We start from the raw sequence: 27,301 nt of genomic DNA on the forward strand, positions 1-27,301 counted from the left end.
TTCACTCTATTTAAATTAAGAAGCATAATTCTCAATTACTAATAGAAATAAGACCTGAAACTATAGAAGTCAGTTTGCTCCCTTTCTCCTCACATGCAAAGCTTGTAAGTAGAAGGGGAGAATGAGTGTGAGCTAGGATAGAAAAGCTTTTAGGTTTTTGATGCTCCATGCTTCTGTAAATTCTGGAGACGATGTCCTTTTTCCTTCTATCAATGTAGAAGTGATAAATCGAATAAAATTGTAATCCGAATGGATATAGCTACTTCTCGTGATACTTGGACATTCACACATTAGGATGCTGCAACCACTGAAACAACAAGGCATTCTTGCAAAAGATAGAAATTACTCAGTTCTGCAATACAAACGTGAAGGCTTTCTGTGTTTAGTTGCCAGTATCCCTACTTCTGGAATCAGATGGAGCACATACCAAAAATGTATTTATATCTGTACGAGGTAATCATTATACACAGTTTGCCAGTTGAATGCATAATTGATTGCTATGGCAAATATTCAACAACTAATTACATGAATATTGAACGAAAAGAAGAATAAAGATTAGCTGATTTCTCTTGCATTTGGTAACTAAAGCAAGAAGTTAAATTGCATATCTGATTTGCTATCAAAAGCTGAAGATAACGGTGTTATATCATATGATTGACATTGATCTCCTCAAGGTATGTCATCTGTCCTTCAAGAAGATGTCATCTCACTAAATTGCAGGAATGGTAATCAGTGTAAGATCAGAAAAGAGTTTCTCATGCTGTCATGCAAAACAAAACTAGAGGAGTAGCATGGAAGTTGCAAAATCAAAGTGATATCCAACAAATGAATTATCTATAGAAGTTAGTAAAATCATCAAAATTAGTATTTCCTCTTCCAAGGAATTACATCCAAAATAGCTAAGACAGTGTGGTATGCTATCTCATAACCTTAACATTAGATTTCCTAGTATAAATAGTCACATTCTGCTTTTACTGAAACAGTGAAAAGTATAAAAGATGCCAAGACCAGTTTTTGAAATTGAAAAAGCAATAGCCAGATTCTATTTCAATTATATAAATTTCAGCTTTACTGGATCAAATATTACTAGTTGTTGAGTACCTGGGTTATGTCTCATATTCTACCTGCTTCCTTCTTCCATTTTAAATGGCACTCTTTCCTTTTTTGGTCTATTCCAAAAATATCGGAACCTTTTTATATTAAGAAAGTATTTATTTTTTAACTTTCCCATCTTTCTTTAACGGCATGTGCACATGGAAGACCACTATATACTAAGGGCACTTTTCGAATATTATACATATTTAGCTTATTTATCAAAAACTGTTAAAACTGTCTCTAGTTATCATATAACATGACTGGAGGGAGTATATTTTATTAGACCCCAACATATGACATCTCCTTTCAGAAGTACCTCAGGTATAGAGGTTCTTTTGTATTACTCTACTTATGCAAAATAGTTAATCAGGAAAAAACAGCACAAACAGAAACTGATTGCCACCCCTTCAAAGTAAGAATTGGTCTGCGTAACATTATCTAACGCTAGAAATGCTCTGTGGGACAAAAAGCCTGACAGTCTGATGATATTTGCATACAAAGAATGTGAAAAGATGTCAATATAATTTTCTTTGTCCCCCCCCCCCCCCCCCCCCCAATTCAGAAACCACAATTGCTTTCAGAAAGAGAGTTATAGACAAACTAAATATGACGCAGCAGGCGTGACAAACCTTTCTGATTCTGATTGATAATCCTACTTTGTCCCCTTGTCAAAAGAGGTGCCTCAAGTTTCATCAATTTGGTGAACTGCAGGAGACAATAAAAAGATGCAGCAGAAAAAAGATTATGTTGTCATTCCTATCAGAGGGCAGGGAAGCTCTTCACACTCTAGATAATAAAAGACACATCTAATAGAGTAGGAAAGAATTATTAAGGATACCTGTGAAGTCTTCAGCTCTAGCTCTTCCCATTCTAGAGATGAATCACTTCCTTCCACTATCCCAGTTCCCGCATAAATTAATGCACCAAGACCCTGGTTATTCCATTTCATCAGCATGTCATATTTACAAAATGTATCACTAGAAAGGCTTTGTTCTGTTGTAAGTGATCAAGTCAAGTAAGATTGTATTCCTAAAAGGTATTCCAAAAATAAAAAGTCAGAAGCATTTAATATTGATTCTTATTATGTGTGGAGTACATGCATGCAAACTAGTTTTAGAAAGTTGCAGGAGATGTACTCTAGAATGAAGGTGAAGTGCTATGAAGTATTAACCTCACCTTTTCAACCAAAGCTGACCTTATTCCAACTGCAAATTCACTCTCTTCCCCTCCAAACCAACCAACAGGACCAGCATACATTCCTCGGTCAAACATTTCTGGGAAACATCAGCTGGTTAAAACTCATATACCAGAACACAAGGTACAAGAAGCCACTGAGTTGATCCTCAGAGAATTGCTAAATTCTTTTTATGAAAAAAGGTAATAGATTGCTAAATCCCTCTGTTTGTATTAAGACATTGCATAAAATGATAATCTCTCTCACAGTTACGCATCAATTAAAGGCTTATTGAAATGACTAATCACAGCATTTCCAAGCACCAGCATCCAGGCCTCATCTGGAAGCCTAAGGTTGGATACAGATGACCATTTTGCAACAAGAGGAATCTGGCTTTCCATAAGTCGGTTGAGATAATAAGTGGAAAATCTGATTCTTTAACTTACAAGACCACAATTTTCCATTCTGTTATCTTTATATTCTATCTTTTTTTGATCAAGTAAAAGGTTTCATTGATATTATCTTTCTATTCTATCAACCAACATAAGTAGCTATTTATTATTTTGGGGTGCAAAAAGAGCTAGTCCGACGAAAGAGTCATCAAGCATGCAAAGGTGTAGCAACTAGCACATACCAGTTTCTGAAATAAAAGCCCGTGCATCTTCTGTAGGATACCCACAAACTGCTGGAGTAGGGTGCACGGACGACAAAATCTTAAACTGGAAAACTGCAGATGCTTAGTGTGGTACTTTATAAAAGGAACAGAGGAAACAATAAATTGATCTATACATATCATCAGCACATCTTTATGGATGAAGAAATTCAAAATTATTTTTTTCCAACTAGGGGGAGCGATAATGAACTAATTTTTAATTTTATGAAGTAGTGATTATGAACTAATTTAGGAAGATTTTCTGATGAAAGACTATGCTTCATTCAGTTCTAGTTCTCATAGAACTTACGATCCACATCAACAATAATAAAACCCAGTCCACCTGTCCCAATCAGGGGGATTACCAAAAGTTTTAAGAAACCAGAAACAAGAATATCATGTAAACTTTTGCTGTCTACACTAAAGAGTCTCATAAGGCGCGGCATCTATTATAACTCAGTAAGTAATGGATGGAATATGAAGACGTTAAGACTTACCTCATCATCTTCAGACTGGAGTCTCCCCCTCAATCGAGCGTAAAGATGCTGAACTCTTGGAAATTTTCTTATTGCTTTCTTTGGTTCAATTAAAACGCTTGAACACACAGCCTATGAAACGAAAAAATGTTAATAGAGACTCTAGCTAGTTTTATACAACATGAAGGGTTCCTAAAAGTGGATTGGGAACTTTAGAAAATCGAATTCTGGAATAGTTCAAGTTTGACATACAAAATTTTCGAATTCGTCAATTAAATGTACAAGTCACCAAACAAAAATGAACAAGTGCAATCCCCCAATTAGAAATCTCAAAAGTTCTGCTTCCCATACAAAATGTTCTTAAGATTCTGTTCAGAAACCATTAACCAAGCTTACCTCCAATCTTCTTCTTATGCACTCTCGTACTATAGCAAACTCATTATGGTCCTTAGCACTGTGGAAGATTATGAGAATATAGTTAATAATACACCACTGGAAAATATGAAGTATGATAATGACATTGTGTATTTTATTTACAGAACACAAAGAAGAAAGATGAACCTGGATAGTAAATCCTGTTCTATCTTACGATCCAGAAGCTCTGATCCACCCCTAGCCCGTGTTCCAGCTAAAGCCTCACTACAAATGCTGAGGCGGTCCCGATGAAAGAGCTGCTCTGGCTATTCAAAAAGAGCATAAGTAATAAACAAAAACTCCTGTTATTTTGCTACCATGGCTAATAATTGGCACTTGAAAGATTCAAAAGTGACCTTGATGCTTCAGATCAATAGAAGGTGGTGAGTATGGGTTCTCATTACTACAACTTATAATCGATGGAGCAAGAAATTCGTCACAGGAATCCAGTTGTCAACAGTACAAATCTCTTGCTACTAACCTAGACTTGCCATCAGTGAATTATGTATTTTCTAGTATCGTAGTCAAAGAAAATCTTTTGGAAAACTCAACTATCAGAAACTTAATAAGGTTCTTTTCATTCTGAAATTAGCGCGTTAAGAATGGTTATGGTCAAGCTTAACAATGGTTGTGGTCACCGGTCAGGCAATTTAGCTTCATATCCTTTCACCTTTGAAGGTGACGCCTTCAGGATTTCATACTAGAAAATTTATTAAATTTAAGCATAATTAACATATTTCTTTTTTGACTTACCAGATACACCATCACAGAAATTACTGTTTGCGGTTTCAATAACTCTTTGTACATTAGATGATATAACGAAAGATGCAATACAGAACAATTCAAACGTATTTTTTGTCATGTGTAAATAAAGTCATTTCACCTGGTCAATGCACCATAATCTAGGGTAGCATTTACTTCGATAGGATGCACACCAAAGAATTGATGTGTTCTATCAATTGAAGAACATAAAACTGATTTACACAGAATTTCACCTTTTACATTGCTTCATTACACCATTTAGTTACTGAGAAAAAGCTTTGACTTACAGTGTTTCCAATGAATGCCGGCGAATGGGGAGGTTGCAAACAGAACTGATATGCATTTTCTCCTTCAACCTGCAAAACTTAACCCTCTATATTTTAGCAAAAGTAAGAGATAATATGCTAGTGAACTATTCAAAAACATAAGGTGGGTGATGAACACCTTTAAGCAAGCCAGCCACGTTAGCGGATCAATATCCGCAGCTGTCACAACTCTGGTGCTACGAGCAAGTACCACCTGTTCCAAGAAAAAGTATGCACTTCAAAACCACCTAGACTTACTTGTTATGAACCCATATATTAATGTGTGCATCAGATTATCTCATTTTTGTTCGGCTACTTCTATAGTCCTCCATAATAAATAGGAGTACTTTATTCTAGATTAAAACAGCAATATTTTAGTACTCCCTCTGTCCCACTTTACGTGATACACTTTCCTTTTTGGTCTGTCCCAAAAAGAATGATACATATCTATATTTAGAAATAATTTAACTTAAAACTTCCCCTTTTACCCTTAATGAAATGATTTACAGCCAAACAAGTATGTATGGCTTGTTTTAGACCACAAGTTTCAAAAATCTTCCTTTCTTTCTTAAAACTCCGTGCCTAGTCAAACTATATCACATAAATTGGGACGAAGGGAGTAGAATATAAGGTCAAAGGTGAAGACCATAAGTGATTAGAAAACACAAGTGGTTGACAACCTTGATCAGTACGGGGTCATTTCTGCTTATTATCTGCAAAGCACGCTTAACAGCATGGTCCCAAGATGCTTTACCCGGCACATGAGTATTTGCAAGTATATGCGAATGAGGAACTTTTTTCTGCACTCTCATAAGAACGGAAGAAAGCTGCATTCATAAAGGTAGAGTTAAAAAGAAAAGTTAATGAGGAAAGGAGAAAAAATAGAATAAAATAAAACAACGAAAATGATTAAATGAAACGAGAAGCAGAGACCTGCCGTATTGTGGCCCGAAGTGCATCTATTGCCCTCTGGTATGTCCATGAGGCAGCATTATCCCATGCAATAGTTGCAGCAATTATTGAACTTCCTTCAAGCTCATCAAACTCAACCTGTCATTTAGCATCTAGCAATGGATGGATTATATTCAAGAGGCAACATGTCTAACAAAAAGACCCTAAGCAATAAAGAGATGAAAGTCAATCCATTTACCTGAGGAACCATGAAATAAAATGAGCCAAAAGCACTCCATTCCGAAGCTATATTGGCTGTTGCATCAAATCGGATTGCCCCATAAGCACGAATTAGTGGACATTTCTTGGAGAGGAACCTTTGGCAGAGATAAAATGATGCTAGAGTTCAGAACATACACAATGAGTTTAACCAAGTCTTCTGCTAACTATATATCTAGGTGATCCAATTCTTGCTAACTAAAAAATCCTCAAGCATTCCTGGGTCTCTTTTTGTTGAAATTTTTCTGAAGTTTGGCTCCAACAATATGATTATGATACTAGATTAAACTACATTTCAGGTCCAGTTTATAATTATTCATGAAGCAGCTCCAAATTTTCAATTGTGATTAGTAAAACTAACATTGCATGAAACATCATTAACCCTTGTCCCCTAATGCTTATAAAAATAAAACAAGCTAAGTAAATATGATCTTAGCCCTAGCAAAATCATCAACTGAACCCATATGGCAACACAAAGTAAAATTAAAATGATACCTTCTGAGATCCACATGTTACCACTGCCCACATTTGGGACCATGTCATGCGATGATTTAATTTAATTTTGACAAGGCATGTCATGGAATGAATGACCGGACTCAGGACCATTTATATACCATGTTCTGCTTCTTGTTCTAAGAGTGCAAGCCTCTGTCTTTAATCAGTAGTTAGTCTTTGTACACCATGTGTCTAAAGGAGACCAAGTTCAACTATTGTTGTGCTTTATGGTACCATATGCAACAATTTAATACATAACGCAATTCCAAAGAGGATTATGTCATCACTACTAGGGCAAATGGAGTTATTTGCATTTTACATCTATTATATATGCATCATTTTTTATTTACACCCATCTTTGGTTGTATACATTGTCTCTAATGTGTTATTTGCTCCCTATCCTTCGTTGTTTTACCATTTGCCTGGTAATTTATTATTGGCATAATACATAAATAGGCCCTTAAACTTAGCTTCAGCTGACATGCATGCCCTTCAACTTTAGGTGTGCACAAGTAGGCACCTCAACTTGTATAATGTTGAACAAGTAACACAAATGCTGATGTGGCCCTGACGTGGCCTTCCAATATTTATGTGCCATGTCATTATTTGTGTTTACTCGTTCAACTTTATACAAGTGGAGGTGCTTACTTGTGCACACCCAAATTGGAGAGCATACTTGCCAGCTGAGACCGAGTTTAAAGGCTTATTTTTGTATTATGCGTTTATTATTTGAATATTATCCTTTGAGAAATCAAAAAATATTTCATTTGTAAAGGGTCAAACTAGAAAAATACAATTCAATGGCACTATTAACACTTTGGTAATATATGCTTCAGCTCTCCATTCTCCCCGTACAACATCTCTATTTCCTTTGTCATCCAAAAGGCAGACTGGCAGTCTGGCAGAGGCATTTCTGTGTAATTTTCAGTACTCGAATGACCCGCCCAAATGTTACTTAAACTAAAATGGGCAAAAAGCGGGTCATAATCCAAACCGTCCAATTCTTACTAGGTTTTAATTTCTTTATTTGTTCTTTTATAATCTTGTTCAAGTTGGGCTGATAGAATTACCTCCTTATAGAACGCCAATGGTGAAGTGAGAAGGGACGTAAATGAGTAAAGAAGAGTGCAGAGCCAAGACCAGCTACACTGAGCAGTTTATGTTTGGAGGAAGCCGAAGTTCCATTAAAGCAAATTTCAGTAGGTGGTCTTCGACCGGAAAAGAAGCAGCGAGGGAGTAGGAGATGATCCTGGGCATGAAGCCACTCAAGTGCTTCTATCTGCTCTTCAATTGGCACCTGATTTTCCCATAATTATAACATTTGTCACCACAACTCATAATTTCTTACATATCAATATTCAAAAACAATGTAACAAAATTCTACTAGTAGTAGATAATATGGAGTAATTGTTTTTTTTTTTTTTTATCACTATAATACTCACTCTATACCTGTTTGGATTCACTTATTGTAGGTCTTTATTTATTCAGAGTCAAATATATAATAAGAAAAACCTTGGTTGAAACTCTATTATTCAGACTTCAGAGTCAAATAAAAGATAGGCAAAATCATGGAATCCAACTGTGTATTTCTTTTTATTTTTATTTTTCTTTCAATGCAATGATTATATAATCTAATTTTGCTGCTACTGATTTGGACAGTCTAATTCGTACAGTGAAAACAATTAATCATTTGGACTTTACACTTCCAGAACCTGTTCTTGAAGTTAGATAAGGAATAAGATCACGAATTCAATAAGCTAATCTGAGCCAACCACGTGTCCTATATCCAAGATAGATAACTTGGTGTTGGAATAACAGTACTATCCTGATATCCTTGTAACTAACTTGTTAACTGCCTATTCCACCTTGTATGCGTTATCCATACAGAGTGGACATTGTACCTATACGCATTCATGTTTATGTGAGTGATATTATCTACTCATAAATATGGGATTTACCTCAAGGCGAATAATGCCGGAAGTGTAAGGAGGCGGCTCTGATTTAACCATGTCAGAGATGGCGGAATTGAGACGGTCCATAGCCAATGCAGGGCTAGAAACTGCAGGCAAAGTTCGAGTTTCTATGGTTCCAATGGGAGCTCTAGGGTCGCCTTGGCATCCATTCATTGACAATGAACAACACTGATTATATCTCTGCTTAGTTGAGGTACAAAATGTGCAGTAACTCGAAAGTCAGATGATTAAAAAAAAATTACAGAGCATACACTTTACTGCAGAATTAACACTACATTATCTTACTTGGCTAGAGTTGGAGAAATGAAAAGATTGCTTCCTATACAGCGAGCATTTCATGAGTGACGATGATTCAAGCTCCAAGAACTTTACTGTGTAGTGCCTTGCACCTATAGCCATTGAGTAAATTGTAGAACAAACAATGGAGGAGACGGGGGTGGGAAATGATATTGTTTTATTTGGTTTCTTCTGAAGTAGTAACAAATTGCACATACAATAAATTAGACACAATAAACATAGGATAAACAAATTGCTACTATATATATAAGCAAGAATGAGGATCTTTTGTAGTCGTCACAGGGCCATTTTTGTAATTTCATAGAGTTTCTTGTAGAAGTGGCATGTGTTCCTCTTTTATGTTGCCCCTAATTTAGTTTAATATTACTTTAGTTGTCATCACATAATTTGATAAATAAGAAAAAAACACTTTTGAGATATTTTGTGAGACCCTAATATCTCTCCCTCCACCACCCCCCCCCCCCCCCCCACCACCACCCCCAACTCTTTTGTGTTGCATTAAGTGATGTTTAGTCACTAAATTTCTACGCGGTAAATAAATATGTGTTGCTTGCATTTATTTATACGCTTTTGTCAACAAATAATCTTATAAAATATAATTATCCACGTAGGAGTGCAACTATTCAAGAAAATAAATAACTAATAATTCATATATTTGCATAGTTTTTGAATACATAAACTTTATTTTAAACATTCAAAAGTACTATAAGTCCACATAGTTTGTAATTAAAATTATTTGGAAAAAAATGAATAAAAAATATAGTAATGCCTTCACATAAAATGAGACGGAAGGAACACTTTTTTTCCTTAAAATAAAATGAAATCAAGAAACATATTGCACTATGTCGTAATAAATCTACTAAGACACGTTAGACATTGTGTAGACTTATTGCTTAAGATTTTGTCTTCTGAGATGGATGCCACTAACATAGATATTTTACAAGTCTATTTATAGATCTTATTCTTCTATTTTAAGCTCATAAACTATATATAGATTCCACCTACAATATTGTTTGTGGCACCCTTTAGAGATTTTAGAATTTAACATTATTATGAATAATTTATTGAATTCTAATATGATGACTTTGCTATTCAAAGTAGTGCCTTTAGGATAGCTAATAAAATCAATGAATATAATTTTGTGTTGTTTATTAATTTGAGAAAATCGACTGTCGTGTTTGTTCTTTCTTCTTGGAATGTTTTGCAGAAAAAATGTACCGGCCTATTTGATGTTGAATTTCAACAATAAATATTGAAATACCCAATACGATAAAGCAAAATAAAAAAGAAAAACATTTGCAAACAAATGATTAGCTTCGTCAATAGACATTTGCTTTGTAATGCATAATTTCTTTTCCCATCATATAGTGTCACTTACTCACTATTAATAAATCATAGTTTCTTTATTCATTTGAGGTTGAAAATCATGCCAGCATTTCTTGAACACTCAAATATCTTTTTATAATAGTTGGTTAGTGAACATTGATTTAATTCAGAAAAAAATTATTGAAATTAATCCAACAGATGATAAAGTTCAATTTAGATTATTGGGCTCTATATTCTCAAAAGCATTCAATGAAATAAAAAAGAGAAGAACTCTTATATCATGAATTTATTTGAAAATAAAAAGAAATTCTTCTTTAACTTTCAAATACTTTTATATTATAATTTAATATTTAGGAGTTTCTCAGAAAATGTCGAACTACTCCTTCAATAACTTAATGTCACAAAGAGCAGGAAAAAAATAAAAAGTAATTAAAAATTTAATTTTATTGTTAGTATTGGGCCCGGCCTTAGTGATGTGCCGGGATTTTGGCACATCTAATGCTCTTTAGCTCTAAGTTTTACTTGTTTTTGAGCAAGTTCGTGGTAGTTTGATGTGTTTTATGTGTTGTGCAGGTATTTTGAAGTTAGAATGCGCGGAAAGCGAAAAAACGGGGAAAATAGGCAATCTGTTTTGATAAGCATAAGGACGGACCGTCAACATGCTCGACGACCCATCAAATCGCCTTGTCAAAAAGTTCCTGCGAAGTAACAAAAACATCAGAGCATACTCAGATCGTCGACTTGCATCGTCGACATGATCGACGGTCCGTTGAAGTGCTTCGACGGTGAAATTCCTGCAGGGTGATAAAAGTGTACTCAGATCATCGAGCATGTCGACGACCGTCGAAGTGCAAAGACGACCCGTCGAAGTGCAAGCCGAGATGGAACAAGACTGGGATTGATTATTCCGAGTTTTAACTTGTATAAATACCTGTTTAGGTTTTATTTTTTAAACATTTGGAGTTTTAGACTTGTAGTAATTACTTTTGAGTTGTTATTGCTTTTGAAGACTTCCAGACAATTACATTCATTACTTTCAAGTTTTATTCGTAAGTTCAATACAATAATTCAATTATGCAATCTTCAATCTTTTATTGTTTTCTTGTTTTCATGAGTAGCTAAACACCTTTACTAAGGTTGTGAACCCAAGGATGAGTGTTTTCTGATTGGGGATCGTGAAAGATATACGCATAATGGATTGTTAGGGTTTATTTGTTCTTCGTATTCATCATATAGTTAGTGGTTGCAAACATTAGCTCACGCCATAAACTTTAGTTTATTTGGGAAAATAACTAGGGTTAGGTAAGAATAAATAACAAGAACTCGAGGCTTTAAACCTTGTTTAATAAATTCACTTACGAATAAGAGGAATTTACTTGGCATAATTAACCGTTCCTCATGCATACTTTCTTATCTTTGGAAAAAGCATACAAAGAAATAATCTTTTCTTATTGGGAAATAGTTTAGATTCACATAGAGGTTAAGTGCATCCATACAAACAGTCCATTAGAAGTATATCAAGATCGAGACCCATGATCATACAATTTATCTGATGGGGACACAACCTTGGTTCTTTTACCCATATAGTTACAACCTTAAATTTTCAGTCACTTTAAATTAGTCCACAAACCAAATCAACTATAAAATCCTTTTCTGAAATACACCAGGACCGCAAGATTAGTATAATACTTGTTTAGTAAACTTTTCACACCATATTCTCTGTTGGATTCGACCCTAACCTCGTTGGGTTACTATATTTGACAACGTCTGCATTATACCATTAATAAGTGTAATTTAAGTGTATCACTTAGCACGAGTCAAGTGACACTAGTAGTGTTATATACACAAAAAGTTTTGGAAAGCTATTATTGGGCATGGAGATGGGCCACCACTACACATCTTAGCGGCTATAAAATTAATGCCAAGACCACACAAAGAAGGGAGGAGTGGTATCTCGCTTGTCGCTTTCTGCCATTATCACTCTTGGAGCTACAAGTTAAATCATCATTTCCACACGCACATATTACTTTACTGATTACTACCTCTTTACAACTATTCTCACGTGGCGTAACAATGGCCAAATAAACATAACTACACAAGTACTACGTAACTGTAGCTCTACATATTAAGGCTTTGGCCAATGAAAACGAAAGAACCTAATTTCGTTACGTCTCTGCTGAGATTTGACATTTGAAGTACAACCATCGTGGCATTATAATTTTTTGGGGTGATGTTTGAATCGAGCTCCTCTTATCACTGCAGAGGAGATAGCCCTTCGATTACAAGTTCAATCAAACCCAGTAACTTTATTACAAACCCTGTATTTGTATTAAAAAATCATTAAATATGTATAAATTTTTAATTTGAATCCCAGTAACTTTAAAGGATTATAATTCTGAATTCATAAGCTTCAAACTCTAACTCCGCCTCTTTGGCTCTATGCTAACTTAAAGACTAAAAGCTCCTCTGACAAAATATTAAAGTCCTCAATAATATAATGAAAAACACCAAGGGTTCACTCTTAGACAAAACACCTCCAAATTCCAGCAAGCTCATGCAATCCCTGATGAAGAAAATTCATGTAAATGTTGCTAATTTAAGTTTCTAACAGAGACGTCAGTACAGCAGCTCAAGGATCAACTGAAAATCGGTTATTGCAACCGAAATAGAGAATATCTTCTACTTTTCAATGAACAAACTTTTGCATTGATAACGTTCGTTAGCAAAATTTCCAGTAGTACAGACTCAACGGACCCATGACATAGCCCTTCCATTCAGGGCCACCAACTACCTATTTTGCCACATGAATTACACTAGATTACAACAGAAATAGCTAAACCCTCCCCAGCAGAAGAAAGGGGGCAGGTTCCTCCCTCTATGGCAAGGATTAGGGGAACATACAATTTTGCCAAAATGTGATTTTAAGCCTATATACAGATGTACTATTCATCTTCAGCATTAAGCCCAACTATCCGCTGCCGCCTCTTGTCAGAGCCAGTTCTGAAAGACTCGAAAACAGCCCTAAATGACTCACGCTCTGCTCGCAGTCTCTCTTGAAATATGCTCTGCCTCTTCGGTTCACCATTATTCCGAGTTGATGTCGACTTCTCTCCTTCAGGCAAAGGGTTTGACTTCTGCAAATATTGAAACAATTAACCCAGCTTATCATATGGGTTCCAAGAACACGGAAAATCTCATTGTAAGTGTTTGCCAACCAAAGTTGCAGTGGTATTATAAGAACAGAACCCCAGAATGTTAAACAGTGCGGTTACAAGCATAATATTGATAAGTAGCACAAAGATGGAGATGATGATGAGATGAACAAGTTAAAACAATAGTTGCACGAGGAATCTCACCAAGTTGTATCCTGCACCAGGACCAATTACTAAAGATACATTGGTTGCTTTTGCTGCCCCTATTGAAAAGCCTCTTTTGGTTACCTGGGGAATTGGCACAAAGCACAAAATTTGAGCTAGTGTGTCTGTTTAAAAACAGTAGAACAGATGGCGAAAAAAACAATAATCAGATTAGTAGATGCATAGTGGGTGAAAGGAGAGAGTCTTCCCAACAATTCATCTACCAGATCTTTGCTACTGTAAAGTGTCAGGAGATGAGATGACGAGAAAATAAAAGATATGACGGCTGAAAATAGGTCACTTTTGCTGATAAACCCATCAGGAAAAGCAAAGAAGGGAAAGCGGATAAAGAGAAGAGAGAGAAGACATAATTATCACCAATCATCCCACAGGGGGGAAAAAAACACAGATCCATATATAACTATTATAACTATGAATAGTTATCATCTGTAACACGTAAAATTTACCTGGTCACCCCAACGTACTGACTTTCCTTCCTTTCTGTAAGATTGTATCAACCCAGAGAGAGCATTTAAGTTTTTAGCGGCATCTCCGTTTCTTTGAGTATCATCTTCATCTAAATCAGATGACCATTTACTCTTTGCCAATCCTTTTACTTCAGTTATTCGGTGGTCCTCTTCATGGTCTGAATCCTGATCATCCTTTACATCGCCTAATATCAAATTAAATAATAAGTATGATCAGATGCTTTTTGCAGCCAAGACAATGAAGAAAGGACAAGTTGAAGAGATCCAAAGACTACGTTAGACAGAGCCCAACTGATGTGAGAAGTAATCAGCATTGGAAGGGAGAATAAGTTCAGACCACTGGTCAAAGCTAGGTTAGCGGCAGAACTTAGGAGTCAACCAAGTTCAACCACCACAAAAGTCAGGCCCTTTGTGTTATTACACGATAAAATCAACTCAACCTTGTTTTAAGCCTCAACACAAACATACCTACTGTGACTACATCGAATGTAAATATTAAAAAAGAAGGGGATCGTTCTCAGTTGGTAAGGTAAGAAACGATCTCTACACCAGAACTATCACAAATTGATCTGGGAGACCTACCCAGAAATGATTCCACTATGCAAATTGCCACAATGTTTACTAACTAGAATTTAGGACATACAACAATAGAGTCCAGACAGGAGCAACATAATAAATACAGATGACCCTTTTGACAGATCCATGACATACCATCAACCCGAACATCCTCTTGGGGAGGTACTTTAAACTTCTCTATATTCTCTTCATCTAAAGTGGAAGGCACTCCCAATGATTCATCATCTTCCATGTCCATGTCCACCTGCAGAAATAAAATAAGACTCGCGATTTAGAAGTTTCTACCTCTCAGTAACAGAAGCTGTACATGTTTTAGTACACCACCTGAAAAAGATGTGAATGAAGACATTACAAGTCGGTGGATATCACATGATATTCCTAGTACATTACTACTATTTTTTCGATATAATCACCATGTACATTATTACTATGTAACTTATTTATTGTTCATAAGTTTATTTTCAGAAAAACCCAGACCCCACTTGGGGGATTACACTGGGTATGTTGTTTATTTTCAGAAAAAAAAATAAGATGTTTGGGACAATATCAACCGACATCTCTTTTCTTTCCTTCCTTGCATTTAGACATTGTTGACTGTTCATGTGTCATTATATGTAGGAACTAATACCATCCAAGACGACACCACATGATTTTGGCCATTCATATATTAATTTTTTCAATAAATGAAAGCCACTTTATTAAATGAACAAGCTAGGAAGACAAAAGAGGAAATATTTTCAAAGCTATATGATGCCAAATTTACAAGCCAGGAAATTTTCTTTTTTTGGAACAACTTTACAAGCTATGAGAAATTTTCCTTCATGCCAAAAACTGTACAAAAGAAAATGTAGGACTATCCAAGAAGCATTTCCGACAAAATCATAGGCTAGTCTATTTCTTTTATCTTTTTATAGCTTAAAGGCCAAACTGTTTCTCTCCTTCCAGATACTCCAGAACACATCTAAAGGTGGTGGCATCCCATCCCATTAATCTACCTCTCCTACTTTAGTGGAAGTCTCTTCATTTCATAGCTGCTGCTATCTGCAACTTTAGGTGGGCCTCAGGAGAACTCTACTGGACACATTTGCTATGGAACATATGCAAGTGTCTATGTGCACATGGTCAGGGTATGCATCAGCTGAACCTTGGGTACAGTTTTCAACAAAATATGCGTAAAGAAATTTACCTCTTGGATTCCACCTTCCTCCAGAGCATCTCCATGAAGTAATGACTGTCACATTATTGAAATACAATGTAAGGACAGATTGACATATTAGCATCTCATGTAAGGTCTAAAAGGCTACACTAACAACTACTTATGGAATAACTTTGGTATAAGTATACTTGAGAGTCCAGGATGTAGAACCTAACTATGCAACGAGATAGTTTTTAAGGAGAAGGTACCTTAACATCAAGTTTCAAGTACATGGATGGAGCTTCCTCCCATTTCCCAGCCATCTTTTGTACGTCATCCCGCGTGAAACCATGCACATTCCTTGCTGCACATCCCTGAAATTCACAAGGAAATGAGTTTTAAAAAGTGCATTCAGAAGATCAGAAGATGACCATACATATATACATGCAAGCTATAGAGAAAACCAGTACATAACACACCATGCTTGATGTTAAATCGTGGCCAACAAAGAAATACATGAGCTAACTTACCGCCGGGTCCTTATAAGTCGCATCTAGCAAGTACACTTCATAACCAGATCTCTGAAATAATAAGCAACAGAAATAAGCAAAGAAAACAACCATGGCAAACAGAAAGGCAGCAATCAGCTTTTCTTAAATAGATGCGATGGTAACAATAGAAGAAGATAATCAACAGTTGGAGAAGCCATAATAGGCAGAAGTAACAGAAGCCGCAGGCATCACTGTAGGGAATGTGACAAGCAATTAAATCTAGAAAGCAAGGGGCAACAACACTCCCATCCAAAAAGCAAAAACACTGGCAAAGAGTATTATTTTTTTGTGTCCAGTCCAACTTGCACGCACCTCGACAATCCCACCGAGTACCTGCTACCTCCCACCAGCACAGGTATCCACCCTTAGTAAGATGGGAAAAAATCAACTAGTGTTTTTTGTAAGGGATTTGAATATTATTTCCGCGTACTTTCTCAAAAATATTATTCCATTTAACATCTTATTTAAAAAAAAAAAAAACTGTTTAACATCCAAATAAATGACGAGAAACATAATAATATCAGCTTTGCACTTAGTTTTATTATATCCTATGAGCAAAGGCACTTTATCCACTACTTAGATTTATATCCTATGAGCAAAGGCACTTTATCCGCTACTTGTGTGTATAGATGGATGGACAACTTCGGATGACTTGTGTCTCATTTAGAACTTGTAGGTATTTTTCTAACACCTACTGGGTGTTCTGATGAATGACATTATTGGCTTACAAAAAAAGGTATTCAGGAAGGCTACTTAAGCTGCTTTGATGATGTAATACTACAGGTAACCAGATAGAATAGATAGGAATCCACCACATTACACAGAGAGACTTCGATTGCCTTTATACTGTTAAATTTACACTAGACTGCTTAATTCAAAATTTCAAAATATACATTAAAAAAAGTTCACGCAAATCCCACATAGGGAAACGATTACTTTAACTCAACCCAACTTAAGCTGCTTTGATGATGTAATACTACAGGTAACCAGACAGAATAGATAGGAATCCACCACGTTACACGGAGAACTTCGATTGCCTTTATACTGTTAAATTTACACTAGACTGCTTAATTCAAAATTTCAAAATATACATCAAAAAAAGTTAACGCAAATCCCACACAGGGAAACGATTACTTTAACTCAGCCCAATCTCGCAACTTCAATTACATTAACCCAACCAGCATTACTTAGTCTCATCACAAAAAATAGATAAAGAAAAAGATAAACAACACAAAAGACAAATACAGAATCACATAAATTTCAAATAACTGATTAACAAAGTGAGTCTTATAATTTATCAGATAGAGGTTTTCATAATTAAAGGATATATACCAATTTCTCTGAAAATTTATGGCAAAGAATTACCAAACTAATTCCATGTAATAACCAGCCAAAACTGAAACTGACTCAATACGATAAAAACAAATTACTAGAGGGCAAACTTAGTCACTCGAGTCTCTTTTGGCTACAAATCTAAAACATAAACCGCATTTTAATTGTATGGTCGTACTAGTTGCTTGGCTTCTCCACATATTCAACCGCTTTCATCAAATCAAGTTCTTTTAACTCCCCACCCCATCCAAAACAACCAAACCTAACCCCAAAAGAAGGAAAATTTGGTTCAGGTAAAGAGAGACATTTCCACTTATAAGATCTGTCAACCAGATATCCTTCTATAAACCTTCATGATCTTAAAAGTTATTTAATAGGATTGATCTGGTGAATTACATAGTTATAGATATGCAGTTGTCATCCACAAATTTGTACATTCTGAATACATGCAGTTGTTTAGCAGTATTTAGATAACCAGCATAATATATCGACGGTAAAGCAAGTTGTGCAGCAGGTACTTTAGACGCAGATCCATAGTTTCTACGAAGAAGTTGTTGATTGGGGGAAATGCTAAACCTAACTATTATCCTAGTTTTCTGTTGCTCTAGCTGGGTATTTCAGCCCCATCCCAATGATAATTGAGCTTGCTTACTGAAAGTTTACAATTTTGCATTGTTCTTTGGTAAAGCTTAACTTGAAGCTTCAAGCTTGATGAACCTGCACGTCGGAATATATGCCAGTTTTATGCTATCATTTAGTAATAAAATTTAAGTTCTGCGATCTGTCCTAGTCGATGCATTAAGCTTTATGCTTGTCAAATAGCAACTATCTGCTGATTCAAATCATCAACTGAAGATTTCAATATCCCACCAGAAACCAAACTTCTCCATATACTGCATCTGGTAACATCTTAACTTTCTTGAACCAAAGCCACTCACCCCCACCCACCCCCAACGCCGATAATCTTGAAAAAACTTTCAACTGGAATATAATTTCCAAAATCCAGGAGTCTATTCAATCAATAGAGATGTGAAAAAGATAGCCTTGGCAATTCCTACACATTGTTATGTGTTATACTAGGCATGAAGTTTAGTGTGAGCAAAAGAAGACACGGCAATAACGTATTTGCAGAATTGCAAGCAAAATCACCACTAAAATATTAATGACAACGGTGGGCCAAAAACACAAGACAGGGTGCTTGCTTTTATCTTCTTTAGTAAATCTACTCTAAAGCAATGCATGAGAAGGTGTTCTATGTCAAATCATTGCCAACAGACAAGAACGAGTTAAAATCCTAAACAGTTCACACACAAGTCATCAGGATATGGTACTTTTAAGCAGACCAACAGAAAATAGAAACTGAGGCAAAACCCACGCCATGAATTAAATAGATTTCAATTAACAAAAACTTAAAATACAACACAATTTTAACAAAATATTAGGACTGAATGAAGTGAGTTTTCGAACTCGCAGTATCCACTCCGTCATATTGGACAACTGAAGGATAAGTGACTTCAGCCGCAAATTCTCTTGATCAACTAAGGTTATATTATTTTAAAATTAAAAGAACTGCCAACCTATAAAACAGTGACAAACTACACATACACAAACACAAAAGGTATAAGACTTTTAGACATTCAAAGTGTCCTTGAAAACAATTGAACGAGACTATAGCACTTGAACTGGTTGTGTAATAGAGAGAACTGAGAGTATACCTTTGCGGTTGCCCAAAACTGAGCAAAATCAGCTACCCGCAGATTGCGGTCATCCACTAAGATGAGGCACAAATACCAGCAACAAATGGGTCAATTGCCAAACAAAACTGCATCTGTAGTTAGTAAACTGAAGGCAGTGCAAGGCACTGCATCACCACTTAATCTATAATTAAATTATGGTTGAACTTTTTAACTAGACAATCTAGCATGACTTGAAGAACCAATGTGCTAGCTATGATCAAGAAACCTATGGGATACTGTCTACCTACAAGTTTCCTAGATCCAACAAAAATGGAGGTTTTCTATAGAAAAAAATATGCTCCAATAGAGGGCAACAGATGACACAACAAAACAACAGACGGCAGCGTGTAATTCATTTCACTAGCAGAATTTGAGAATCTCACAGAAACAATAAACAAAAGAATAGACATCTAGCTGTAAGAGAAAACATGATGCAAATCATTTCACACGTCAGTCTTAGATTATGGACAAAAAGAAGAATTGTGGAATTGCAGAGTAAGAGCTATCATCTTGCCCCAAAATACCATACCAATTACGAAGGAGAAAGCCCCCTCGCCTAGGGTCTTTGTGAAAGCCTTCAACATGCTTGACCGATAAGCCTGAAAGAGGAGAGAATATCAATATAGGTAATAATATAGATTAGGCACTAAATTGCAGAAAATTGGGGAAACAAACTGGTAAAATCCCAACCCATAAAGATCAACAGGAAATATCATAAAATGACCTCTCTATATCACATAGAGTATGGACGAGTCAAGCTTCTTGAAAGATGCAATTACAATATACCATTACATCGAGTGTTACCTCATAATTTCAAGAAGAAGCTTCCTAGGCATGCAATGGTCTTGGTCACTACCCAGTGTAATCCCACAATAGTGGGGTCTGGGGAGGGTAAGATGTACGCAGCCTTACCCCTACCTGGGTAGGGAGGCTGTTTCCGATTGACCCTCGGCAACCCTCCTCCTTTATCCGGGCTTGGGACCGGCAATGTGAGCGAGCTCACACAGGCGGAGTTTTCCTAGGCATGCAATATGAAAATATATTTTTTTGCCGATTGATGAACCAGGGCCCTCAAGCCCCCAGGCCAGTAATTAAATAGTGGCATTTTGTTGGTCACTCGATTACACTACCCCCCCGCCCAAAAAAAAAACAGGGAAATACAAAAAGGAGAAAATAAGAAACCATTGTCTCTTGTTTGCTTGATTTTATAATGTCCATAACACTCTAATCCAAACCGCCCGCACCCAAAAAAAAAAAAAAAAAGGAAAGAGGAAACTTAACTAGGACTAAGTGCAGTTTCACCTAGCATTGCACAGTAAGAACGTGAAGAAAACCTCAATAGAAAAGAATTGGACGAACAAAACTCAAAATCAATACTGCTTTCCCTCAATACTGCATAATTCTAAGTTGTAAATTTACCATATTACTCATCTAGCCTTACAAATACCAGGCAAAGAGGAATTTGTGTAACCAATAAAATATCACCATAAGATGATATTGAACATAATTTACCACTATGAGGCTCTTATACTAAGCTTATAAGCTAGTCAAACTATCTTATAAGTAGTTTTTGGCTTATCTCTTATCTACGCGTTTAGTCCAAATCAGCTAAAAGTCATAAGTTGGTCACACCTAGATTATGGTTTCACAACTTCTAAGCACTTTGGGTTTGTCCAAACCTTTTACGATTTTATCCCTAATATCTTTTGTAATCTCTGAAATACACTTCCTAAAACTTTGTTTTTTAAATCACTCTTCTATTTTCGTCATTTGTCCCTTTTTTATGATGTAAAATACTTTTAAATTAATATTTTTGGTAACTAGCTTTTGAGGACATTTCAGCGATTTTAACAAAAAAGGCGTTTATCAGCAGTTCAACACCTTGTTACCAAACACATTAACTTCTTATATCAGCTTCAATACTTCTACCCAAACATGTAATTGCTTATTTATAAACTCAGTTTCAGCACCTAAAAATGTCTTTTCATCACTTGATGCTTATCAGCCAGTTTTATACAGCTAACCCAAACGGGGTCTACATCCTAGGATGTTGTGGATCAGCACCAACTAGAAAATAAGAGTTTTTTTTTTTTTTTTTTGGTTAAGGTAAAAGTTAGAAAATAAGAGCTTCGACAACATCAAATCAGGGGCGGATTTAGAGGGTGGGGAGGGTGTTCCCGAACACCCTCGGCATAAAATTACATTATATATATTGGGTAGATTTTCTGTGTTTATGTACATATATTAACTTTGGAATACCTTGAACTGCAAGGGTGTTCAAATTTGCCTCCTGCGTTCGATTCCCATGGACAACATTAATTTTTATATTAGCTTTTGTTGCTTTTTCCGAACCCCCTAAGTAAAAATCCTGGATCCTCCACGGCATCAAATGCCAAAAAAAACAAAAGTGAAACAAGCTCCCCCAGGAGTATCCTCAATCCCCCCCCCCTTCAGTTTTTACTCCACTGCAGATATATCCCTTAAAACTACCTCTTAGAAAGGCAGATAAATATCCAAGACTAAAGGCTCCAAATTTTTTTTTGATTGGTAAAAGCCTCCAAGTTTGAATCTATGGAAGTTCAGTTATCTCTTAAAAGCTTAGGCAGAAATGTTTTTACCTCCTCCATCTCAGGTTCATAGCAGTATTCCATGACCTTCTTTGTCACCATCTTTTTGCCTCTGATAGAACCAGAAGATCTCGAAACCTCACTCTCCTCCACCTGCATGTCCAACAGAACTTGTTTTTATTTTTGGGAGAACATATGAAAGAAAGAAAAGCAAGAGATGTTGACAATCAAAAGAACTTCAAGTAAGAACAAGATAAGACCTTGTCAACTTCAGTCATGAAGTAATCATCCATTGAGTGAATACGAGGGGCAGTGCCACCGTTTTCAACCTCAAGATCACGTAACATCTTTGCCAAATAGCTCTTTCCACTCCCTGAAAATTTGATAATAAAAGGCTGAAAATACAAGAAGAAAGCTTACCGAGAGAATCCAAATTCTTTTGGCAAAGTAAGCTTTCATTTTTTAAACATTCTTCATATAAGAATGCGGGCAATCCAGTCACAAAAGGACATCTAACATGAGTGCCAGCCGTTAAGTGGTTACAACAACAACAACATACCCAGTAGAATCCCACAATGTGGGGTCTGGGGAGGGTAGAGTGTACGCAGCCAAGAATCTATAGAATCACAAATGATTATCCTTAGGAGGGAAGCAAACTGGTCATACTTTTCCGACCCCTAGACTACTTTCAGTCGGTATTTGATGGAATAATGAAGTAGGCCAACAAATGCAATGCAAGGAGGTCAAAAGTGAAAGAATTGTCTCAATGGATCCCAACATGCGAGAAGGAACACGCCTGATCCAGGATCACACTTCAATTTTTCCCAAAGCAAGGATGTATTATCACGAAAACGACAAAAAGAGGGAACAAACAGGGGAGAAAGTGAAAGCCATGAAGGAAGAGAGAGAGAGAGAGAGAGAGTGCGCGCGCCCAAAAACTTCATTCATTCATAATTAGCTAGTACTTTGTGCAGAAAGGTACTCTTTAATTTCCAGTGGTCTGGAAAAATCCAAACCACCTAAAGGTAGAATTGGTCACAAATTTTATTTTATTATCTCAACTTCAACTTGATATAATATTTGCAGATCAATATTTGTTTCACAATGTGGTCCATTATTTCAAAAGTTGAAAGTTGAAACCCAGCTTCCGTAGTTTCAAGTGAAATAAAGGTTTTCACGCACAAGACTTCAACTTTTTTTTCCAAATGAAATTCATGTCCAAATACTTCAAATTCTCTTCTCTCTTCCCTATTCAGCCAAATATTGTCCAAACGCCTACTAAACATACCCACATCAAACCAACCTATATATATGTCTCCAGCAGACTTTACACAATAAAGAATTCAACTTTCTTTTCTTAATAACAGCAAGGTTCACTTATCCTTTTCCTTCTTCGGGAGGGGAGGGGGAGAAAAATGGGGAAGGTATTTAGTCTCCTCATCAAGTAATACAAGGGTCAATAACTTTCATTAAAACCTGGTGATGGTGTTCATATTAAGTTTTGGAAGAATAGATGGCTTAACAATGCATCTCTCATGGAGGAATACCCCAGCCTTTTCAACATTGCCAGAGACAAGGATTCCTCAATTGCTCAAAACAGGACCAACAACAGTTGGGATGTGCATTTCAGAAGGTTTATACAGGATTGGGAACTTGGGAGTTTGATGGAAATGTCAGCAAAGGTGGAAGCTCACAACATTGATGAAAGTGCACCAGACAAGTTGAGATGGGGAAACAAAGGCACATTCACAGTGAAAGAATGCTATAGGCAGCTATGTTCTAATAATCAATTGCCTGATATATGGCCATGGAAGCTAGTATGGAAGACTAAACTGCCTATGAAGATTAAATGTTTCAGCTGGGTTATACTAAAGAATGCATGTCTTACTTTGGATAATCTGAATAGAAAATGCTTCCAGTTGGGATAAGACCATCAGAAAGGTCTGGAATATGATTCCTCCTGCAATTTTTTGGTGTATTTGGACTGAGAGGAACAAGAGATGTTTTGATGATACCTCAACTCCTGCTCAAGCTCTTAAAGCCAAATGCTTAGTTAATCTTTTTTGCTGGACAATGTTGTCCCCTGAACAGTTTTTAGATTTTATTAGTACTCTAACTTGAGAAGGAATCAATGTATGGTGGCCTGCAATTCTCTTTTGTATTTTTGCCTATCTGTAGTTACGCCCCTGTAATTATGCATCTACTTGATGCTTTTCTAATGAAATACCTTACTTCATCCAAAAAAAAAAAAAACAAAGAGCAAAATCTTATAGTCATAATCAGATATCAACTAAAAGCAAACGCACAACTACATAACTAAATGAGGTAACCCTTGGAAAAGAAAGAAGCACCTGGAAGCCCCCGAAGAATTACAACAAGATGATCAGGACGGGTAGCTCGGTATGGATGCTTTAGTATGTGTTTAGCATCAATGACTTTTGACTTCTCTGGAGGTACCTCTAACAGAGGATGTTCACTTCCTCCGGAGCGTATAGATGATGAAGTATAGCGATGCATATGGACTTCCTGGTAAAACACACAAAAATCAGATATATTAGGCATGTTTCACCATAACTCCAACATAAAAAGGATATCAAATTGTTAAGTCAAGAAGCAAGCTAAAGGCACACACATGTACATCTTTTATTCTGAAGATCCATCGTTCAAGCTAGTGTGCAAAAGAGCAGAGAAGGCCAAAAAAAGACTGGGTAACCTTGTCCATCAATGCCTTAGACAGATGGGAAGAATCACCTAGTATTTTTGCCTGGCATCATAGTTCTCAACCCACTTCATTGATCACTAGGTCTCTTGAAACTTTTTTATAGGTAACGTTTCAATATTTATTTGATAATTAGGTAATATTTCAATATTCATATATAATGTCATCTCCTGAGCCACTCAATAATAGATTGCAGACTAAAGAACACAAACAAAGCCTAAAATATCTGAAGGAGTACCTCTACAGCAGAGCGAGATGACAAGTGTAAATTGGGCTGATAACGCGGTATGGACTTTTCTTCAGGAAGTGGTGGGTAATATGATGACAAAGGAGCTGAATAACCAACAGAAACCGGAAACAATGAAGCAGGCGTTCCAGGTGGTGAAGATGAGACAAGACGCTCACGCAAAGGGGGTTCCATTGGAAGTGGAGGTGGTGGAGAAGCTGGAAGTGGCGGCTGGTTAGCAAATGCCTTACCACCATGTGCCGAATACAAGCTCATCCCACTACGGTCCGCTGAATTAACCTTATGGTCGTATGGTGAACCATAGTGATTTGATTTCGACTCCATATGATTCTGCATTGCATAAGCCTCCGAATGATGGTTGTAACCGCGACCATCCATAGGCAAACAGCTTGTCTGTTCATGGTACAGTTTATTCAACCCTGAAACTCCATGTCTTGGAAGATACCCATCTCCAAGTTTTGAGCTGTACCTTGATCCTTGATAATTCTGTTGATCGTGCTCTACATTGTGGTAACTATCACCGTACTTGTAACCATTTTTCCGGGGCAGATTATTGTCAACATCATCATATCCTAATTGTCCAAACTGTCCATTATTCCCTTCCCTCATCGGATCGAAACGTTCTTGATCATGAAATCTTTGATTTTTATCCAAATTACGATAACCTGGATCAACAAAACTGCTATTGCTACTTTTACCACCTAGAAATCCATCAAATTTCCCATATTCTCCAGCATCAAAACTACCATTCCCCTTGTCTAATTCGTGATCCGCCCCACCAAATTCGTTAATCAGTTTCAATCTCCTTTCATTATCATCTGGAAACCTAGCTAAATTCGTCAACTTTTCGCTCATAAATTGACCAGTTGAATCATCAACTCTCATTCTCTTAACTCCAACATTAGCATTACCATAATCATAACTAGGGTTTACATTCCCATATGCATCCGAAGGGCGTGGATTATGTTCGTAGCCATCAATTGTAGGGCAATGACCGCGATGATCGGTCTTTACTCCAACATTAAATGGATCATAACTAGGGTTTAGATTTCCAAATGAGGGCCGTGGATGAGGAGGAGGCGGCATAGGGTGATGATGGATATTTACAGCAACATTACCACAATCATAACTAGGGTTTAGTGGATGATTTCCATACGCATCAGAGGGCCGTGGGTGATGTTCATAGCTATCAACGGTGGCATGATGAGCAGGGGGCCCACTACGATGATGGATATTTACAGCAACATCACCACAATCATAACTAGGGTTTCCATAGGTGGGACGACTAGGTGGGGGTATAGGGGGCCCACCGCGATGATCGATGAAGGGGTCGTAAGGTGCTGCCACGTGGGGAGGAAGTGGAGGGGGATATTGATAACTAGGGTTTGAAGAAGGGAAAGGGGGTGGTGGTGGTAGAGGAGGACAGATTCTACCTTGAATTGGTGGTGGTGGAAGATGAGGACGCCATGTCTGATCCATCTACGATCTTGAATTTGAATGAATTCGTGTTGGTAGTTTGTGATTCAATCTTGTAAAGAAGATTGAAGGTCAGCACACACTGCTTAGAGAGGGCAAAAGGAAAATACTAAGAGTGAAGATGGAATTGATTTTGGGAGGGAGAGGTAGGTTATGTTTTATTAGTATGTAGAAGATCTAGAACTATCTTTGCTTAATTACTTTTTCTTGTTAATTTCATTAATTAATTATTCACTCAAAATTTACTTTATTTTTCATGTACAATTATTTGTTCAACATTATATTTTTATTATAATTATGTTATTTTACAATTGTGTACTTTATGACTTACTTCTTTATACCTTAAGGCGTGCTTGGTTCAAAATCAAAATATCCCACTATATAATTTTCGGATTAAAATCGAGATTATAATATGGATAACTTACCCCTTCTTTTTATATATGTGATAAGTTACACCAAAATTTTGGTATAAAAATAAGAGAAAGGGCATTTTTCATACTTGCCTTATTTTATTTGGTAGTGAAATAAGTGGTCTTAATTTAGATTAATTGTATTAATTTTCGTATCCAAGTGAACTTTCAGGCGAAGAAAATGCATTTTCCAGTTAGAATTACTTTGTAGAAAATAAGGTATAAGTTGAGTAACTTTACTGATATAAAAATAAGATAGAAATCTTCATATTTTACACATAAGAGATCTGGAAAAAAAAATACATAAAAGATCTAAAAAAAAAACTTGTATTAATAGAGTAAAGAAGTTCAATTGACCTTTCCTACTCAGTTAACTCTCTCAGAAAAGTTCTCTGAAAACCAAATTCACACACTACTATAAAGCTAAAAAGAACTTGGTTTCCACTTGATGAACTTTGCATCATGCAGTCCTGTTTAGACATGGCATAGCAATAAACATTACATACTGCAGGGATCAATGTCAACGTGTGTCATAAACTACATGTTTGGACAGATGAGTAAAAGGAACA

General features: G+C 36.4%; 2 protein-coding genes across 4 annotated transcripts; both read right to left on the minus strand.

The window, feature by feature from the left end:
* Nucleotides 1-415: 415 nt before the first annotated feature.
* LOC132600838 (isochorismate synthase, chloroplastic) lies at nt 416-9,117 on the minus strand. Of its 3 annotated transcripts, none has more exons than XM_060314268.1 (16): nt 8,802-9,116; nt 8,502-8,696; nt 7,614-7,840; nt 6,029-6,146; nt 5,812-5,928; nt 5,559-5,705; nt 5,018-5,092; nt 4,861-4,929; nt 3,959-4,077; nt 3,794-3,851; nt 3,419-3,529; nt 2,904-2,988; nt 2,272-2,369; nt 1,934-2,026; nt 1,733-1,800; nt 416-711 (listed from the first exon to the last, which is right to left on the minus strand). In XM_060314268.1, the coding sequence occupies exons 1-16, from the start codon at nt 9,006-9,008 to the stop codon at nt 702-704; spliced, it is 1,797 nt and encodes a 598-aa protein (XP_060170251.1). In that variant the 5' UTR covers nt 9,009-9,116; the 3' UTR covers nt 416-701. The 3 variants fall into 3 exon arrangements, with proteins under 3 accessions (XP_060170251.1, XP_060170242.1, XP_060170236.1); XM_060314259.1 differs by having other exon boundaries at nt 416-709; nt 1,725-1,800; XM_060314253.1 differs by lacking the exon at nt 416-711 and having other exon boundaries at nt 1,696-1,800; nt 8,802-9,117.
* Nucleotides 9,118-12,822: 3,705 nt separating this feature from the next.
* On the minus strand, nt 12,823-26,464 carry LOC132600856 (uncharacterized). The gene is made up of 13 exons (XM_060314280.1): nt 24,838-26,464; nt 24,232-24,406; nt 22,141-22,253; nt 21,932-22,033; nt 19,843-19,912; nt 19,293-19,348; nt 16,225-16,275; nt 15,964-16,068; nt 15,746-15,790; nt 14,695-14,803; nt 13,963-14,168; nt 13,496-13,579; nt 12,823-13,273 (listed from the first exon to the last, which is right to left on the minus strand). The coding sequence occupies exons 1-13, from the start codon at nt 26,323-26,325 to the stop codon at nt 13,082-13,084; spliced, it is 2,796 nt and encodes a 931-aa protein (XP_060170263.1). The 5' UTR covers nt 26,326-26,464; the 3' UTR covers nt 12,823-13,081.
* Nucleotides 26,465-27,301: the final 837 nt, after the last annotated feature.

The sequence above is a fragment of the Lycium barbarum genome, chromosome 1 (genome assembly GCF_019175385.1).
Source record: "Lycium barbarum isolate Lr01 chromosome 1, ASM1917538v2, whole genome shotgun sequence".
Lineage (NCBI taxonomy): Eukaryota > Viridiplantae > Streptophyta > Magnoliopsida > Solanales > Solanaceae > Lycium > Lycium barbarum.